Source organism: Eucalyptus grandis, chromosome 6 (genome assembly GCF_016545825.1).
Source record: "Eucalyptus grandis isolate ANBG69807.140 chromosome 6, ASM1654582v1, whole genome shotgun sequence".
NCBI lineage: Eukaryota > Viridiplantae > Streptophyta > Magnoliopsida > Myrtales > Myrtaceae > Eucalyptus > Eucalyptus grandis.
Window position 1 is genome coordinate 27,528,839 of NC_052617.1, and position 20,147 is coordinate 27,548,985.

The window sequence follows — 20,147 nt, forward strand, 5'->3', positions numbered from 1 at the left end:
AATTTTTAAGGTAGATACTGACAATTAAAAAATATGATGCATCACTTAAAGTACTAGCTTTCTTATAAGCCTTATGTACACATAGTCACCTTTCGCCTATAAGGGATAAGCATAAAATGGTTCAAATTATTAAACCAAACCAAACCATTCCATTTTCACTATTCGGTTTGGTTCAAGAGTTTTTATGTTTCATTTTTGAAAAACGTTCACTAACAGAACTGGACCATTTTGTGCTTTTTAGTTTGGTTTCAACTTTTGCGAAACCAAACTGAACCCCAAAAACGTATTGTATAATCTATTGATTTGTTTGTACTTCTTTTATCATTTATCCATGAAGTAGCCTATTTTTTAATATTTGAAGTGGGTTTGACTTTAATTTTGTGTGAACTTATATTTGTGAGTGTAGACTTTGATTTTTGCATGAAGTCGATGTTCTTTCTAATCTTGTTTAGTGAGTTTAACATCATGAAAATGCAAAAAAAAAAAAAAAAAAAAAAAAAAAAAAAGAAGAAGAAGAAGAAGAAGACGGAGGAAAAAGAAGAATGAAGCAACGGTTTGGTTTGATTTGGTTCCTAAGTACAATATGGTTTGGTGTGGTTTAACGTATAAATCAGATCAAACCGCACAAAGCTCAGATCCACGCTTAATTTAACTTCATTTCGCGTGTCTTGTTTACTTCATTTCTCGCTTTTTTTTTTTTTTTTTTTTTTTTTGTGTGTGTATAAAACAATTCCTTTTACATATTCCCATTTGTACTTCATGGGCAAGTACTCTAACTTATGATATTTCATGTCGCGTCCTATTCCTTACTATTGATTTTATCGTTTTCCTCAATTGTCCTACTATTCTATATATTCTTCTTGGGATGATGACTTTTCAAACTTGTCACAATAATGTATATAAATTTTGAAACTTTCATTTTGTGAATTTAAGTCTGAAAACTTACCACAGTCATTAAACTTTAGTCGTTCTGGTAGCTCATTAAGTTTTAGAGGTTGAAAATACCATGTTGCTTAAAACCGATGGAGTTAATGAAATGAATCAAGTATATCGACATTGCAAGTTTTTGGACTTAAATGCACGCAATCAAATTTTTAGAATTTAAATGCCTTCTTGTGAAAAATATTAGAATTGTCCAAAAATTACCCCTATTCTTCTTCGTGTTTCCTGTGTAAGCTTTTAGTTTACCTAATTTTTGACGCAAACAAGACAGAAGGTCACAAACCCTAATTTCGATGCTTCATAACTTCCAATTCCAGAGTTTACTGCGGGTTCTCCATTTGAAGGTCGCAAACCCTAATTATTGGTCGATATTGATTTTGTTATTGCGTTAGGCCAAGTGTAATTGTCTTGCAGAATAATAAACTCAATTTTGATTCGAATCCATGTGAATTAGGTATCTATTAATTGTTATGGACTCAAGGAGTCACCAGCACTTGCGAAGCTCATTTTTTTATGAGGGAAATCCAATTTACAAAACAAAATAAGAAGCATTTGACGAAGTTCAATTAAATTAGAAGGAAAATAAGGTGGGATTTGGGAGAATCTGCCCCGGATGAGCACCCCGGGTCATCACTAGAGCAACCTCCAGAGGAATTTTCTTTACATAAAGAGGTGCATACATGGACAGATATAAATAAGCTGATTTTGAATTATAGCTAATTATGATCTAATTATTACTAATGATTACCCACATTGTCAACTTATATAAGCCGTTGCTTATCCCCCCAGAAGATTAAATCCAGTCAGTTGTGGAAGAGAACTTGCGGAGCTGTATTTCATAGCTTGAGCTCTCTTAAATTAGCTTCTCATAAATATTTGACTCTTGACTGACAGCTTAATCTGGGAGTAATTAGAAAAATTAACTAGATGTCCAAAGCCATGTACCTAATCAAGCGTGAATGTCGGTATAGCTGTCGCTTGTTGGGTGAATATGAATTTTTTTTTTTTAAAGGACTAGTTCATAATATCCTTACGCATGATCTACTTCATTACCAAGAAATCTGTGAACTGAACAAAAAGGGGTGGGAAAGAAAAAGGAAGAATTACGTGGACTGATGTTTGAAGGACGAAATCTGGAAACGACAAATTAGTGAACTTTTCCTTATTGTTCAAGGTGTCATCAAATAGGAACCATTTTGCCAGAAAAGGATAAATAATGAGGAGCGAATCTTTTCTTTATTTTAGCAGTTGATACAAGCCATGAAATCAATCTCTACTATATAGAAAATTAACCATCATATTTCGTTTCGGGTAATCTCGAAACCACCTCAAACAAACATGAAATCTCTAGGCCTTTTCAGCAAGTTGGGCATTGATAGATATAATCTAAAAAGCAAACTAGCTGACATAGGAGCTAATCAAAATTATAGGATCAATTACAATCTCACACAATCTAACAATTGTTTTTGATATTCTGAGTTACATTATAACATCCCTTCAAACTTTAGATGGCTCCGAGGAAACCAACGGGAGTCTGGACAAGACACTGAAAAATTGTCAAGAGGAGGGGCTTTTGTAAGGCCATCCGTGACTACTTTGACCAAGGGAAGAAACCAGGACAAGATCAATAGTTCCACAAAGAAGATGTTGTCAATTAAAGTGACGTGTATCCTCAATACATTCAAAAGCTAATGAAAAACTACATTTCGAGCAACTTAAACCACAACTGTATTATCGTTTTGAATGATAGTGGGCGATTGCCTTGTAATTGCCATATCTTTTAAAAGCCAACATAGCCATACAAGGTCGGCATTGGTACCGGCCAAAGCACCATATGCAAATTGGGCACAAGACTGAGTTATGGCAAGAAAGATGTAAAACCTTATTATAGAAGTATGATTATTGATATCTCCGCCACAGTCCACATCTAAATATGTGTGTAACTTCATACTGGAGTTAAAAGAATAGAGAAGACCGTAAAACAAGATCCCCTAAAATAGCACGAAAGATGCAATACAATAACATAGTGCATAGAATTTATATTTGACTCATTATATGAACTGTGGAGATGATGTCAAAATGGATAATTGTGAATATAAAGTCATTAATAATATCAGGTATTCAGTGAGCTCTAATCCTTGGGTGCTGTATAAAATGCTATTTTCTGTCAAAGATTCAAATTATTTCTCTCGATTGATAAAAACATTTTGTCAACGCAAATTACGCAAGGATAATGAAGCGTAGGTGCCAAGCATTCCAAAATAAGCCCTTGAGTTTCCGGATTTAAAAATTCTATTGATGGAAATCAGACAGCTGTACTTACATGTTCCCCGTCGCATTGGGATCAACCGACGCTTTCTTCAACAAGAGTCGGCTAAAATACAAATATTCTAAATATAATAAGACCTGATTTCTTCCCTAGATTTATTTTGCCCACAAAAGTCCAATTCGATGCGGCTAAAAGGAGGAGACAGTACAGATGGAGGTGCACTCGCGTACTCTATTTTGTAACCATACGTGATGGGCGGAGATTCCTAGTTAATCACCATGAGAAATTTTTCTTTTTCATCATTTCGTAGCTCAAAAAAAAATAATTGTAAAAGTGCACTCAGGCTGTAATGATGTTGACGCACGTCCACAATTTAAAAAGGAAATTGGGTGGTGAATGGAATCTAAACCGAAATCTAAATGGTTCGGATAAAATTTTTGCTGTCCGGATTGGTACAAGCCCGCAGGTTTTTCGTACGCGACAAGTTGACAGAGAGGTAAATGCACGTTCAGGATAGTCATCAACAGTGCGTGCACGTACGACTCTGACTGATCCATCTTGATACAGCGAAACGAAAGCAGCAAAACTTCTCCTAAACCATCTATACCAATTTCTAGGCGATTGAGTCAGTAATGGGTGAATTAGATGCGTGAATAGACTTATAGGATATCCCAAGATGTGAATTCCTCTATGAAATCAAACGTTTCTTACATTTTTGCACATCATCTTAAAAAATAAATTAAAAAAACTAGGCTTAATTTGACATTTAGATTGAGTATTTTTATATGGATTCGATTCCTTCACTTTTCAGAAAAAATCAACAAGAAATGAACTTAAACAATGTATCCAAGTTCTTTCGCTTGTGTGGGTCATTTGTATCATATATCATACTAAAGTTGAACACATTTGTCGGCAATTCAATGAAGGACAAATCATTGTTGTTGCATTAAGAGATTTGAGATCACACCCAACCTTACTCCCAACAGAAATGGAATATATGGGGGGCTTTCGTTTAACAAGCGAGGCGAGAATGACGTCTCATAAGTATCTGAGACGACCAAGAAAAAGGAGCTGTTAAGATCATTTGAATAATTGCAGGACTAATCGACCCATCGACGTGATTAAGGGGGCATCATCATGCATATGGGCGATCCAAGTGTTGCAATCAAGACCGCTCATGCTTAGCAAGCAGGAATTTTAGTTGGTGAGATGTTAAGTGCTAATGATTACTAGACTAAAATACAGGAAATTGGTGAATCCCAATTCGCACCTTAAATGATTGAAAATGATTAGCAGGCCCTTATGAATCCGTCGCCGCACACCAGATGCAGGCGACCATTCAGACTGTTGACAAAATGGCCCATCTTTTTATCTGTTCGAATGGCTAAGGAAACATAATCGTATTGTCTCCAGAGTCATCACTCGTTTATCCAAGCATAAGGGACATCATGATCACATTATTTATGTTCTTCATGCAGCTTCTAGCAAGTATAACTTGTCCCGCAATCTTTACATGTGCAATGAAGATCCCCGCCACATTAACATGCCCACAGAGAGAGAGAGAGAGAGAGAGAGAGAGAGAGAGATGTGTCAGACAGCAAAAGGTAGACCGAACAAAGATTCTGGATTAGCTGAGTCGTGCACATGCACAAAGTGTAAACGTACGGTTGTGATTGAAAGATTTTCAAAGGATTTATTGAAAGAGGGCATCGAACATGTTAGAGGGCCGTATTACAAGGGCAAACTTTTGTTGGCTATTGCTCTGTTTTTTCTCATAAAACTAAAAGAATCGAACAAAAGAGGCGCACATGGCTCGTTGGCTGGGAGTGAGAATCTTTCACCAACCTGAAAGCTCCACCTTCTCCCATCCCCCTCACAAAGGTCTTCCTTCACTCACATAACTCATTCATACGACACCACCATGTTTGATGGCGATCGATCAAATAAGGGTCTTGAGTGATATCATATTCTCTTGACCATAAAAAATAGGAATTCCGGGGGCCCAGAATCAATAGGTGCACCTACAGAAAGAAACCCCATACCTCTGATGGTAATTGCGATGATGATCAGTGATCTTCATCTCCTATTTTTGGGTAAGAAGCCATCACACTTTGCTGCAGGCCCAATTCGGGAAACTCGATCCCACTATCTACACAGAATCGTGACAAATCAACCAAACAGGAACGCTTGCCATTCTTTGTCAAGATTTTTTGTGCTCCTTTACAATGTGAAAGGAAATGAATCCAGGAAGATCTCCATCTTGAGATGTCTCAATTTTCAACAACCTTTTCAGTCCAGCTAGATGTAGACAATCGATCACCGCACAACATATTGTCAACAAGAATTAACATACGCTCACCAAGCCATGAACTCCCAATGCTCATGAAGGTAATATTCCTTGTTGAACTGTATATTACACAGCGAGTACTCCCCGCACCAGATCAGGACTTTACAACTTGAATCCAGGACCAGAACCAGCTCATTGAGATAAACTTGCAATAAATATGAAGGCGCAGAAAAGGTGGGGAAAAGCATCTCAAATATAGGCTCAGTATACAATTAGCTTCTTGAATGGGCAAAGCATAGACCAACAACCAAGAACAATTCACTGGACAAATATAAGGTACTCAGGGCCCAACTGTATCTATTGGGATCTAAATTTATGGCAAGAGTTTTATGCCTAAGGATGTGTATAATACTGTAGCCTGGATTGAATGATCAAAGCTAACATGATATATCACAAGATGATTTCACCCAGTCGTTGTCTCCATTGATCTGAATTCTTCGACCTTCCCACCTGGTTATGGGCAGAGAATCTAAAGTTCTGTGTGGGGAATAATTAAGTAAAAACACCTGCAGGAAAAATAACATATAAACTCAGAAATAAAGTGTGAAATTTCAGCATATATGGTCTTGATAAAGAATAACAAGCCTTGCCATAGAATCCCAAATGCCGGAAGAATAAAATCCAAAATATGGCACCATAGGTAAACCCATAGAAAGATCCATCCCTCAGATCGATTGTTCAACTGGGAAGAACTCAAACCATCAAATCAGAAATGAAATTCCTGCCCCTACATCTTCTCAGTCTGCAGTTTGCCATCAAGAGTTACCAATGTAAAGTCCATGTCGATGGGCATGTCCTGGGATCAAATCCCAGCGGAAGCAAAAGTCATCATTTGACCACAAAGTAAGCAAGGTGGGGCCCACAGGGATTCTAACAGGAAAAGAAGAAATTGTAGAGTCCACCACAAACTAGAAAGTGACAAGTTCATCTTCAGAAGCGCCAGATAGCCACTAATTTAAGCATTTCCTGATACACAATCTTCGACATCAAATGCTATTGTCTTATAGACACTTTATTTATTTGTGACATAAACAAAAACTTTCCATGAGATGGAAGAATGAACTCTTAGAGAGGACAGCAACATGGCCAAAGCAAAAGGTGGTCTTCTTTATTTCAAAGGGCTAGTGGTTACAAACCAGAGCATTAGCAGAAAATGACATGCATTAATGCCAGCATCTAAAATTTACATTAAACAACCCGGCATGGTCATGAAGTAGTTACTGACTGCTGATTCTATCTGCATATTGCGCACGCATGAGATCAATAAGATTTTTTACTAATAAAGGAGAGAAAACACCAATGAACATAACTCAGAGAGAGCATCTTCTCCCAAACTACAGTGCCCTAAATCAGCCCCTTCCCATCATTAGGGAAAGACTCAAGGAATAAATGGTCAGACATTGGCTTCCTTTTCCCATCACAATATCATATTATTAAGCTTCGCTTTTGTAATCCTATCTTTCCTCTTTTAAACGCAGGAGACCCCTAACTTTCTAAAAAGCTACATGCTGCAAAAGTAAAAAACTTGCAAAGCATCAAACAGCGAGGGCTATCAAAATTTACCATGCTTTTCAAACCTTATATAAGCTCTCGCATGAATTCTTCATTTGTTGAGCTCTAAATTCTCCAACTTTTACACCATGGAACCATCTCGTGCATCAATAAATACATGCTGAAATAACCCAGGGGTAAAAAGTGTTTCTAAGTAACGTCTCAGTTGTTACAGGAAATACTAAAGATCCATTGCCAATATTGCATTCAAAACTTATAAAAGCAGCAAGCGTAAAGTTTGTTCCACACTACATTCTTTCCACAGCCCAAGAAAAAAATATTAGCAAACAAAGCAAATGACACAGAGCTTTGTTAATTTCACAATAACTATCATTGCAGTCCAAATATATTAGCCAAGAAAGCAACAGAATTATTTGGCCTGGACAGAAATTAGAATTACTTCTTGAGACTTGAGATCTCCAGAAAATCACTATCTTATCTTCTTTCTGACATAGGGCAATGAGTCCTAGTAGAATGAGCCTGATTTTGTTATTAACAGGTTCTCAAAACAAATAAGTTTTTTTCAGAATTACTCCTAATGATTCCTACCCATCACACTTAGGTTTGTTAAGCACCACACTTAAGAGAATAACTGCAACGCACAATTTGAAAGCAAAGACCTACTAAATTTCAATATGATCTTCGTCAACTCTATTTTGAAAGAGAGAATTACAATTATACTTATAAACTCTTCTAACGAACCATAATCCTACTTGATACAGGAAGGCTCTAAACAAGACATGTAATTAAAAAGAGGAAACCACTAACTAATGATATACATTATCCTACTTAAAATAGGAAAAGGAAATTTGATAAAATCCTAACAGTACTTGAAATTGCTTCATAAAACTACTAACTTGATTAGAGAGGAATCCTCATACATTTAGAACTCTTCTTTGGGGTTGCTAAAAACAGTTCCTTAAACAAATATTATGTTGTTCGATCTTGTAGCCTACATCATTTCCACAGGTTGGAGAGAACTCATCCTCGAGTTTCAAAGTGCCCAATAATTGGAATATTACATTCACCTCATCATCATGACCTCCAAAACTCAAACTAAGTATCCAAATAGTCTGAGCATACTTTGAGAATTGCTGATCAACATTCTTGTTTGAATGCTTCCACTTAGATGGTACAATGAAATTAATACCTTCGACTATTGTGCGATCCCAAAAACCACATTGATTTGAATTTTATTTTTTTCAATCAAATATGTACTTTGGTTGAACATTAATAAGTAACTTGACCTAATTCCAGTAGCATACTTCATTGAATGGTCATCATGCCTTGATTCTCTCGAGCAGCAAATCATTTCTTGAAGTGAATAGAGATTTCATCAGGTTGCTTTACAGGTGTATCAACAATCTACTTTCATGATACTTATTTGATGCATCTAACAAAAACATGCAAGATGATATTTGTTCAGATGTTGATGTTTTTATCAAGTTTTGTTGAAGATGGACCGTGCAACTCAATTAAGAGTTCTATAAGGATCAAAATTCTTTTTTTACGTCCAATTAGTAAAGTTATCAATTAGCATTTGAGTATTACTAGAATTTTAATAAGTTTCTTTTTCCTAGTTGGATACATGTGTTTCCTAGTTTCATTAAGATATAGGGTTTCCAAATTTGACTTGAAGTAGGATTTTAGAGAGTATATTGCGTTGTAATTCTTCTTTTCAATAAAGTTGATGACTATTTGAATTTGGCTATTCTTTGCTTTGGGAGTCTAGAATGCTAGTCTTCTCTTAGGTGTGATGCTTAAGAAACCCTAGCTGCGATGCTTAAAGATTTATTTTTTGTAGCGGGACTCGTCGTGCTAAAATCAATTTTGGTATTTAGAGCCGAAGTTTGTACTATAATGGTGAACGATGTGGAGTTTAAGTCTAAGGTTGGCGAGTTGAATTTGAGTTGAATGTATTTGCATAAAGAGTATAGGAGGCAATGAACAGAATTGATGAACAATTTGAGCAACAAAAGAGCAAGACTGATAAGCCCTCTGAGCAAATAAAGAAGCTGTTTGTTGTCCTAGAAAAGAGACCCGTGGAATAAGTAATTCGTGAAGCCCTTCCTTAAAGGCAAAACATGGATGCGACAGCAACACTGTCCCAATTTGAGCAAGGAGTATCAAAGTCGTAATACTATTGAAGATATCACTGAGAAAGTCTAACATTGAAGTTTTGGATTTTGAAGAGTGGATCCAACAGTCTTTTCCACTTAGTTGGTAATTAGTGGAGAATATTTTAATCAATACACCATGAGTAATAATTGAAGGGTGAAATTTGGCAGATGAAACTTGTTGGCCTAGTGAAAGTCTGGTGGAATGGTATTGAGGGTGACATAAGGCAACTGCGGCAACCACCTATAAGTGCATGGCAATAGATGAAAGTGAAGAGTTGAGAGAGATATATGCCAGCAAACTATCATGACAAATTGTGTGAGAGACTTGTGGATTTAAAGCAAGGAAGCATGTTTGTTGCTAAGCATATAAAAAATTTGATAAGCTTAATGCTAGAAGCCAAATTGTGGAGGATCCCTGTCACATATTGGTTTGTTCTACGGCTGGTTTGAGGGCTGATCTCAGAGGGAGATGCATAGACAGCCCATATACAACATAGAGCATGTTCAAGTGACCTTGAAAATTAATGAGTGAAACTATCCTTCAGCATGAAGAATTGGCTTTCAAGCTGAGGACACATCAAGCAAGAAGCTTAATAATGCATTGCAAGGTATCACGTTGGAACAAGTTTGGTCCAACGTATCCAAATCATCAACAAACAGTCCAACGTATCCAAATCATCAACAAATATAGCTGGAACCAAAGTAAAGTTCAAGGTTAATCACATTTTGAGCAAGAATAATGTTTGCCCTTAGTGTGGGGAGCCGAGTCACATGGCTTGTCAACACCCAAAGAGGAAAACTCAATGATAAGGGGGACAACCAACAACCAGAAGACAGTGAAGAAGATTACAACTTTGGCACTTTCTATGCAGATGAAGCTGACGAATCCAACTGGCGGACACTTCTAAATTCAAGGGCAAATTTTCTCCAACCAGGGGAGAATGATGCAGCCAATGCAATCGTGCAACATGATATTTGTTCAAATATTGATGTTTTTATTAAGTTTTAGTGAAGATGGACTCTGGCGTTCAAATAAGAGTCCTAAAAGGACAGAGATTCTTGTTTTAAGTTTAATTAGTAGAGTTATTGACAAGGATTTGATTATTACTAGGATTTAAGTTTTCTTTTCCTAGTTGGGATTAAATTTATGTTTCCTTTTCCTAGTTTTGTAATATTATTAAGTTTCCTTATTCGACACAAAAAGAACTCTGGAGAGTCTATACATATGTTGTCATTCTTTCCTTTTAATAGAGTTGATGATTACTTGAATTTGGCAATTCTTTGCTTTGGGATTGTGTGATGTGATTCTTTTCATGTGTGATGCTTAAGAAATCCTAGGTATGCACTTAGAAAACTCTGGGCCTGAAGCCTAAAAATATATCCTTTGTTGTGGGACTAGTAATCCTACATCATCATTCCTCATGCAAAGTTTCAAACTTGGGAATTTAATCCACCAACTTTACGGGTTAACTCACCGTTGCTCCCAATGTCAAAGAAAATTATTAATTGACACTCTAAATGTACCAAAACTAATCTAGGACTATGAGTCCCAATGTAGCAAGCCAGAATTTATTACCAACCTGAAACAGGAAAGTTCCTTAGGACTTACTTTAAAGTTCTAAGCAATACTTAAGGTTTCTTAACCACTACATTAAAAGAATCATTGAATCACACAATTCAAAAGTGATGACTTGCTAGATTTTAATAATTTTCATCAACTCCATTTAAAAGGAAGAAGTACAACCATATGTATCAACATATTCTAGAAACCCAATCAATTGACTTAGGAAACCTCTGAAGAAAACTTAACTGAAAGAATAGACAACAACATACCACTTAAAATAGGAACAGGAAATTAAACAAGATAATTTTGTAGAGCTTCATAACTCTTGGCATCAAGCCAGCTCAACCAGGTTAAGTATCCTTTAAGAATTTATTAAGCATCTAAAAGTTCCATTAACATAACCATTAAGAAATTATGCAAATTTTTGCTAAAGTTGAGCTAAGCAACCAACAAAGCAGTACGAACTTTTGGGGTAGTGAAAGAAAGATCACTGACAAAATCACAAGCATCACAAACTTCAGGTACGATGAGATTACCTGTAAGCAAATGAAACAACCCGCACTTGACAAAATCCCACATTTAAGACTCTTCTCTTAATCTTCGTTTCTTGGACTTTTTAATTTGATCATTGCCTAAGGAAATTTCTTCCCCTCCTGCCATAGAATGCTCCTGCATCTTCATTTCATTCTCGCTCTCTTTTTTTGTACCACTCCTGTGGCATAACCGAATAATTATGGCTTAGATTCTTTAATAACAACAATTGGTTCAAGGTAAGATCCAGTTGTGATTGATACCTATCAATGAGGGATATTTCTTCAAAATCTTTATCCAACCAATGAATGCTTCCTGTGTTGGTTGGTCTTAGGGAACCACAAATATGCAGTATTTCCTCATTCAAACTGCAAAGAAATGACCTGAAGCTTTCAGAATACATTTACAGTCACATCATAAAATAAGCAATAATCCTCATGTTCTCAAAATATACACCACATCATCCATTAAGCAATGATCCTAATGCTCTCAAAACTGTTCTTTTACAAAAAAAAAGTTCATAAAGCACAGCAGCAAACATAGACATCAGACATTGTACCAGTTCTTCTATAAGAATCTTAACCACCTAAAAAGCTGATCGAAGTAAAAGTTTTTACAAGTAACATACAGTCTAAATGTTGGAAAAGGTTGTAATAGCTTTGTATATGGGTTGACAACCCATTGATGCTCTTCAATGAAATTCATTTATTTATTGAAAGGCAATAAGTAAACATTTATTAATAGGATAACAACCTGTACAGAAGCAGAGAACAGCTAAATAGGGAACTAAATCAAACAAATGGTGGAAAAGGTTACTGGAAGTGCCATTGAACTAACAAATTACCATGTTGACGTGAAATGTGACAAGCCAAGCTGCATCAAAATAGAGGTCTAAATCGAAGGCAGTTTTGCCATCATGAAAAAAACATGATGGAAAGTCAAAAAAGTATCAACTGCGAACGCCAATGATCTAATCAAACTTCCCATGGATAAGAGATAGTGATCCCAATGGCAGTTTCACATGTACGAAGCACGGGAGTGAGTCAAGATTAAAGCCTCATAGTTTGTTTCTCCTCTCAAACTTTAAAATTGTGCTTTTTTTTTTTTTAATAAAAAAAAAAAGAAGTGTTTTCTACAAGTCATCATCCTGTATCTAGTCAATGAGAGTTCTATTTATAGCCAAAGGGAAAAAAGAACTAGAACCTCCTTTCAACATCCTTATTCAGTTCATGTTAGCTATCCAAAATCGTTTCCCAAATGCTATCTTTCTACAATAAAGCTCATCTAATGGTGCTTCCCTCTCAGAATCTATTGACAAGCCACTGATCATTACTCATGGACCAATTTTACCATTCTAATATACTGATGACCACCACATTAAAGGCTATAGTCACGTGCAGTATCATGAAGCTTAGAGCAGTTTCATGTCACCATACCAGAACTGATCAGCAGGAGAATTTTATAAAGTATTAACAAATGCAAATTTCCAAAACCACTGTCACCAGTTAGACTAAGTGACAGTGTTCTCAAGAAAAAGGTATCACAAAAGGTGCATTTCTTTCAAAGCACGAGCATAATAGGAATTCTTTCAAAAAACAAGACTTCTCTAGTTTTAATGCTACAATAATCAACAAGATAATAGCATCTTTAGGTTCATGATAATTAATCAACTGGATCTCTTCATGTTAACATGCATAATACCCAACATTGAGGGCATGTTGGTGCAAGAGAGGGACTGATGTATCAAAGATCTCCTAAGGTCTCCCCTCCCTTTCACCAATGAGCTAGTTTGAAATTTTCAATATTATTTTCATTTTCTGAACCTAGCCACAACATTGTATTTGGCATTGGCTAAAATACAGTTGATATTTTTCAAGGAAAAGAAACATCATGATAGGCCTTAAGTCATTTTGAAGAAGACGACAGAAAAACTCTATTACCACATATATGGCAACAAAATGCCCCTTGAGCAGCACTTCTAGTATGAAAGAAAAAAAAATCACATCTAAAGTTCAGTAGTTTAACAAAGTGATTCACACAAAATACATAAGGAACTGTTGTTCATTACCAACAATAAATGATGTACAGCAGCCATTTGGAAAGAAATGTCACCTCTTAACCAGAAAGCGTATCATGGTTCCAACCTTTATAACGTGTTGCCTGTGAGCTTTGCTGCGATATACTTCCTTACCGTGCTTCTGCAAGATATTAGTTGATACAGCCATTATGCTCATAAAACTGAATGCAAAGCCTTCCGAAGGAAAAATCACAAATTTTCACCAAGGAAGAACAAAATGAAAAGACATGGGCAATTTTTGTTAGTTTAGCCATGCGCTCATTGTATATCTTCCATTCCAGGTAAAAGTGACAGTGATTACTGTGTGGTCCAGTGCAGTTCAACTTTAGTATAGCAAGCCAGTACAGTTTGTTCCTTTCTTGTCGCCTAATATATCTTGATGGTTAGAAAGGCAGGTAATTTCACAAAGGAAAACAACACATTTTTATTGTCTTCCAGGATAAGCTACTGTTACTCATGTACAATGTTCTGCAACTAAGTTCACCTGGATGAATTATAACCAACCAGAGCTTTATAACCTCCGCAAGCTAAACCAAATCACATAAAAAAAAAGCATGTACTTGATTGCACTGTCATCTTAATGCCATCCAATACCACAGAAGATCCAACTACAACGTTACAATCTACACATGATCAGGACGACTTGGCAACTAAGGTGCAAGTCTGCTTAGACTGATGTTTTATAGCCAGTAGAGGTTGCCACCCAAAGTATCAGTCTGGTTGTAGCTAAATGTTCTTGTAACAATCACCACTACATGATTTAGTCTATTACGAAGGAAGTTGCCACAAAAAACATTGAGTGGAGCCAATCATCAATGCAAGGTAGTTCGAAATCAAGCATAGTAGAGGAGATCGGATCAGATAAGGTTGTCCTCATTCGATGTGTCCCAAAAAGAAAATTAATGAAAGAAAGGGGCATTACAGAGATGGGTCTCCCAACCAAATGGAAAAATGACTAGAAGGCATGCTGAGGACAAAACCATGGAAACCTGTTCACCGTATGAAAGAGATCACATAGCTGAATAATAAGAAAGGATATGGGAGTTCCTTACAGTTCTAAATTCAAAGTCTTCACGAATATCTTCATCAATTATTACAGCAGATGTAAAACCAAGAACAATGACATGGATGGATTCTGGTGTAAGCTTTACAACCTTCCCCTCTGAAAAATAAAATAAAGAGGGAAAATCAATGACAATACCAAAGGGAGAAACCAATGCACGGCATATATATATATATATATATATATATATATATATATATATATATATTCATATTAAATAAGAACACAAAGAGCTACAATAATTTTCCCAACACTAAGCCTCCCAGAGATAGTGAAGGCATAAGGCAGGCAGTGCAATTAAAGTAAATCAGCATTGCAATTGATGGTGGAGGAAATCGAATATATCAAAAACAGAAGATGATGTGAGCAGTGAATCTACCCAGTAACATATTTGGCTTGGGAGAAAAAAACAGCAGCTTCGCCCTGAGTCTCACGCCATGGTTTGGTTGCATCAGTGGCATAATCTTTGCATCTTTATTGACAATATCGACATCGTAAGCCAACAGTACTCCACCAAAAATTTCATTGAACCTGTAGAAGAAACAATACTTGGGATATCATAATCAGAGCGACTATAAAAACTAGCAGTGGAAGGCTAAAAGCATTGAGAGCACGAAGAAACAGCAACAAGGCATTATGGATTCCGCCACCAGTTTAACGGATTCCGGGTGTTCACAGCCTGAAGAAAACCACACTATCTTCCCGCCATACCCTTCATTCTCAATAACTCAAGCAATCTCAGACTTATCCAGGTAGCAAAATCCTTACAAAACAGAGGCTAAGGGTGCGCATGACCAAATTTCAATTTCTGGAGAAGATAAAATTTTAACTTCTGATTTCTTCTTCAAAATCCTCATAAAATTTTAGCTTCTATTTTCTTTTTCAAATCTATTTCTGAAATAGAAAAATTAAATTACGTTACCAAATAAATTTACTTTCCAAACTTGTTCCGAAAAACAGAGGAACAGATAACTAGAAATTTTATTATGAGCGCCCTAAAACGAGCCGTACCCTACAAGCGAAGCGCGCCGTGCTCTCTCTCGAATCAGCAGTCCCAACACAAACACGCCAAATCCTCCAAAAACGCTAAACGATCTCGTAAAACACTCGATCAAAGAGAGACCGCAGAGCTTACTGGAAGAGGTGACGGCTGAGCTCCCGGAGGATCGCCTCACGCATTCGGTTGCCCTTCGAGGGATGGACGCGCACCACCAAGCCCGCATCCCACACCTTCAATCCCTCCATCGCGAGGGCAAGGGTTGGATTCCTCAGGCCAGGCTCGAGCTCTGTACCAATGGCGGCAAACCGGCAACGTCTCTCTGCGCACTGCAGAAGCCCTCGAGAGTAAGGACGACGGGGTTTTAGAGAGCGTTGACGGGTGGGTCGTGCTGGGCCGGTGGGCCGGTTACTTACGGGCCTGACGACTTGGGCTCGTCGTGTAGAGACCCTAATGCCCCTGCGATCATGGGTCGCAAGAATTAACAAGAAGCTGGCCATGCGCGCCCCCCCCCAAATTCGATACGAGACTCCTACTTCAGGAGATTTGCTAGATTTGGTGGACTCCTTGGACATTGGCTTAATTATTTAAAACGCCGCATTTGATTGTCTAGATTTCTAATCATGATAAAATTGAATAAAAAATATATGAAATTCAGAAATTTTACTATATCCAATCAACTTTTTAGTGAATCACACTAATACAACCATATATATACACATTCTGTCATGTCAATTGTTTGATAAAAATGGAATATTAGTGTAGATGAATCTAAAAATTGCACAAACAGAGATGGTAAAAATCTTTCACGACACTCTGGCTTATTTCATTATTTGCTTATTTTTTCTTTAGTTTCCCCCTTCTATCATTCTCTCATAAAATTTTATTAGGAATATGTCTATTAAAAATCTAAAAACTAGTCACAAAAGTACAATTGAATTTTAAAACTCTTAGAAAGTTTAATGAAGTCTTAAAATTTGTCAAACTAATGCAATTGAGTTTTTCTATTAACTCCGTTCAATTCTGCTAACGGAAAATGCAAATGTAACTTTTTTTTTCTTATTTTCTCTCTCCTACGTGGTGTTGATGTAGCCAAGATAAAAACGATAACACCAAAATGATGTCTTTTTGGTAAAAACTTAATTATAATTATAATTCTTAATTAAATTAGTTTAAAAAATATTAAAAAAAAGCCAAACGGGGCCCTATAAACCCTTGTTGTTGTTGCCCCAAAGGGCCAGGGATGGTGGGGCAAGGGTCGTCCAAGGTCGATGGGCCATAGTGAATAGTAGGCAACCCTGGTCTACTACAAGCCCTACAAGCTTTCGCTAGTTTGCTTTTTTTTTTTTAAAAAAAAAATTAAAATTTAACTTAATTAATAATTATAATCAAAATCAAAATTTGACAAAAATGACATCATTTTGGGGCTATCTTTCTTGTTTTAGCCATGTAGAAGAGAGAAAGTACTTAAAAATGCCATGCTAGCATTTTCTATTAATCGAATTAGACAAAGTTAACGGAATGATTTGATACAAATTTAACAATTTTTAGAACTTGATCGTACTTTCTAAAAAAATTTGGACTTAGTTGCACTTTTGTGATAAGTTTTAGGATTTTCAGTGAATATATCCCGTTTCATTAAATAGTAAACTATCCTAACATACCTACAATACTAAAATCCTTAAGATATCTAATAAACACAAATATTAAATATATATTAATATGTTCATATTATAAGATAGAAAGAAATTCAAATATATAAATAATAGTAGGAATAAAAAAAAAATTGTTGTTATCTTTTTGTTAATTTGATTTTTTTTTTCATATAATTCAAATATTATTTATATCCAAATATTTTTTTTTAATTTTTATTAATTTGAGAAGTTTGCTGTTAGAGAAAAATAAATTTTATATAATAATTAAAAATCCTATCCATCCTAATCGCATCTCCTCAAGAGATAATTTTATCAGGATTAATTTCTCTTATATTTGACTTTATCTTATCTTGAGTATCAAACATAGCCTAAAAGAACCTCAACTTTAAATTATATCCCAATTATGTTTCAGACATTTTCTTGGCTAAAAAAAAAAAAAAAGTCACCCCAATCACCAACTTTCATTTTAGTTCCAAATTTGTCCCCATTAACTATCCTTCCAAAAATCACCATTGATTTCTTCAAAACTATCAATATCAAGAAGCTACTGTGGTTCTTCTTACCAAAAAAAAAGAAGCTACTGTGGTTCTAGAAAAAGATGAGGAGGGTGTTGATGAACATCTAATTTTTTATATAGAACCTCTAAATGGCCTTGATATTGATAATTTTAAAGAAACTGTAGCAATTTTCGAGCGTGAGATAATTTAGGACTTGAATGCATAAATACATAAATGACAAGGTAATTTTGTCCCCAACTAAGTGAATGCATAAATGCATAAATGACAAGGTAGATGAATGATAATTTTTCTTTTTGCCGGCAACAAATTTAGATAAATCAAATCTCATCTTTTTGAAAACTCTACTAAATTCCCAAGCATTCGAAACTGCACAAGTGCAACCTTTCATAAAATAAATATTTTTTTTAGAGTGTTCCACTTTTTTTCCCCTTTTTTCTTTCTTTGAAAATACACAAGAGTTACCTTTGTGCAACATATATTTACCATTATCCATATATTTATATTTAGGTCACAACTTTTGTACGATATTCACTTGAGTATTATAACTTTTTTTCCACTCATTTAAGTGTCGCAGCAATGTAAAATCATTCATTTAAGTGTCATTTCTAACAAATTGTCCTACGCTGATTTTATACTTAATTTCCATTCCAATGTGGAATTTGTACTAATAAATGGAAGTTCAATGTGGAAATTTTTGCCCAACATGTCCTTCTCTTCCTCAAACTCTTTCTCAACAAATCATCTCCAGAATGCAAGTCAAATTAGGGCTTCTTAAAAACCCCAAATCAAGCTGTCTCTTTCTAAGAATTAGGGTTTCTAAAGTAAGCAACCCTCTCATGACCAAGGCCAAAGGCAAGGAGTCCCCCCTCAACGTCACCACGAGTGGTGATCAACTTAGCGTCTTCACCAGGGTTGATGGAGCCTCGGTGACGAAGATGCTATACATAGATGGGAAGCTTGCGGTGTAAGAGGTGGAGAAAGTGCTCCTCCCCCTCAGCATCTTCTTGACGAGCAACAATCATGCGCAAGCATCGGCCCTGCCAAGGAAAAAGGTAGTCGAATTGAGCATCTTGGGTTCGAGTGAAGATAGAAAGGTGAAGATTGGGGACATCATTCGCCTAGTCATTTCAGTTTTGCTAATTGAGTCATAAACATTTTAAATTTTGTCAATTAAGTCCACTCGGCCAATTTTAATCAGAAATTGCTAACGTGGACACCAATTGTCCTACGTGACATGGACAATATTTAATAATAATAATTTTTTTAATTTTTCTTATATTTTTTTCTTGAATCCTAGACTGGCGAGGTTGTCGGCTACCCTCACCTCTTTGCTCTTGCCCAAATCAAGCAAAGGTTGCCGATCTTTGCATGTGGCGACTATTAACAGTATGCCCTAAAGCAGTCATGTAATATATATGTTAGTGATTTCAATTGCACTTTCAATTATATTATTTATTTAATTGCAATGATGTATTCATTCATTGTCATATGTGCAAGTGCATGCGTGTGTGATTCCATAAAGTTAGTCACAACTAAACCTATTTTTAAGGCATTAAGAATATGTGTGACGAGTTTACAGTTAGATTGAATCTTTAAACTTTTCCGAGTCAATGGATAATTGAGTGATTATTATTGATCCTGTTGAAATTGCTTTATTCTTAACTTCACCATTAAGTATTGGATATTTACGGGAATGAGTCATGAGTTATGGGTCATTGCAATACGAACTAGAACACATGCGCTTGTGTCAAACAAATTCACTAAACGTGATATGCACTAAACGATTAGTAACATGAAAGTTTTTAGTGTGTTAGATGTCTAATCATTCATTCTTTAGCTTCGTGTAAGTATTTCTTAGACTTGAGACATAGTGATGACTTGTGTGTTGAATGGCTATGGTTCACAAGTGCGCATAATGATGCTTCGTTGAACCTCTCTATACTTGATGGTCATAATTTGTTTATATATGAAGGCACGCATGTGCTCAATATGGAATCTACCTTCTTGCTATATACAAGGTACAATAATGATGTCCTGCGCTATCTAATCATGACATGACATTGGAATCCTCGACCGGGATTATAATCGAGAATGAATAGTTCAGGCTTTGTTAAAATCATATGTTAATTAGGTTTGTGCATATGGTCAAATAGGTTGCCTGACAAATGATTAGTATGATCTTTATTCGATCTAAATATAATCAGGCATAAAGATTGCATTACATTGTAACCAAAATTAGCAGGCCAATTATGTTTTTAAAATATTCAAACTGTTTGGTTTGTAGGACCTTGAGATTGATCAGGATGTACTTATGTGGGTCACACACCATAAAAAATTCATGATGACGTTTGAATGGGAGAAACAATATTACAAATATTTTTGCAATTACAGCAATCAAATTGAGTCGGGCTAAAGTTAAATTAAATGGAATTTAATTTGATTGTTTTGGGTCATGGTCGTATGTGCATGTGATGCACATGCAGAGCAAAGGGCACCCAAAAACAACACTAATT

The 20,147-nt window shown here is 35.9% G+C and overlaps 1 protein-coding gene across 4 annotated transcripts; it reads right to left on the reverse strand.

Annotated features, from left to right (window-relative positions):
- Nucleotides 1-5,733: 5,733 nt before the first annotated feature.
- Nucleotides 5,734-15,783, reverse strand: LOC104449150. 4 transcript variants are annotated; one of them, XR_001988679.2, is made up of 8 exons: nt 15,600-15,783; nt 14,844-14,995; nt 14,454-14,563; nt 13,437-13,522; nt 11,588-11,692; nt 11,330-11,505; nt 7,136-7,230; nt 5,734-6,064 (listed from the first exon to the last, which is right to left on the reverse strand). XR_001988679.2 is itself a non-coding variant. In XM_010063188.3 (7 exons), exons 1-6 carry the CDS (start codon nt 15,707-15,709, stop codon nt 11,373-11,375), a joined length of 696 nt encoding a protein of 231 aa, XP_010061490.1. In that variant the 5' UTR covers nt 15,710-15,783; the 3' UTR covers nt 5,734-6,064; nt 11,330-11,372. The 4 variants fall into 4 exon arrangements, 1 of the variants encoding a protein (XP_010061490.1); XR_001988678.2 differs by having other exon boundaries at nt 7,122-7,230; XR_001988677.2 differs by having other exon boundaries at nt 5,734-6,300; nt 7,122-7,230.
- Nucleotides 15,784-20,147: the final 4,364 nt, after the last annotated feature.

What these genes read in the sequence shown, in the direction of transcription:
- LOC104449150 (XM_010063188.3), bottom strand. Translation starts at nt 15,709, where the DNA reads ATGGAGGGATTGAAGGTGTGGGATGCGGGCTTGGTGGTGCGCGTCCAT. An exon ending in CTCAGCCGTCACCTCTTCCA is followed by an intron (nt 14,996 to 15,599) that starts GTAAGCTCTGCG and finishes TTTCTTCTACAG; the next exon opens with GTTCAATGAAATTTTTGGTG. An exon ending in AAGACTTTGAATTTAGAACT is followed by an intron (nt 13,523 to 14,453) that starts GTAAGGAACTCC and finishes AATATCTTGCAG; the next exon opens with AAGCACGGTAAGGAAGTATA.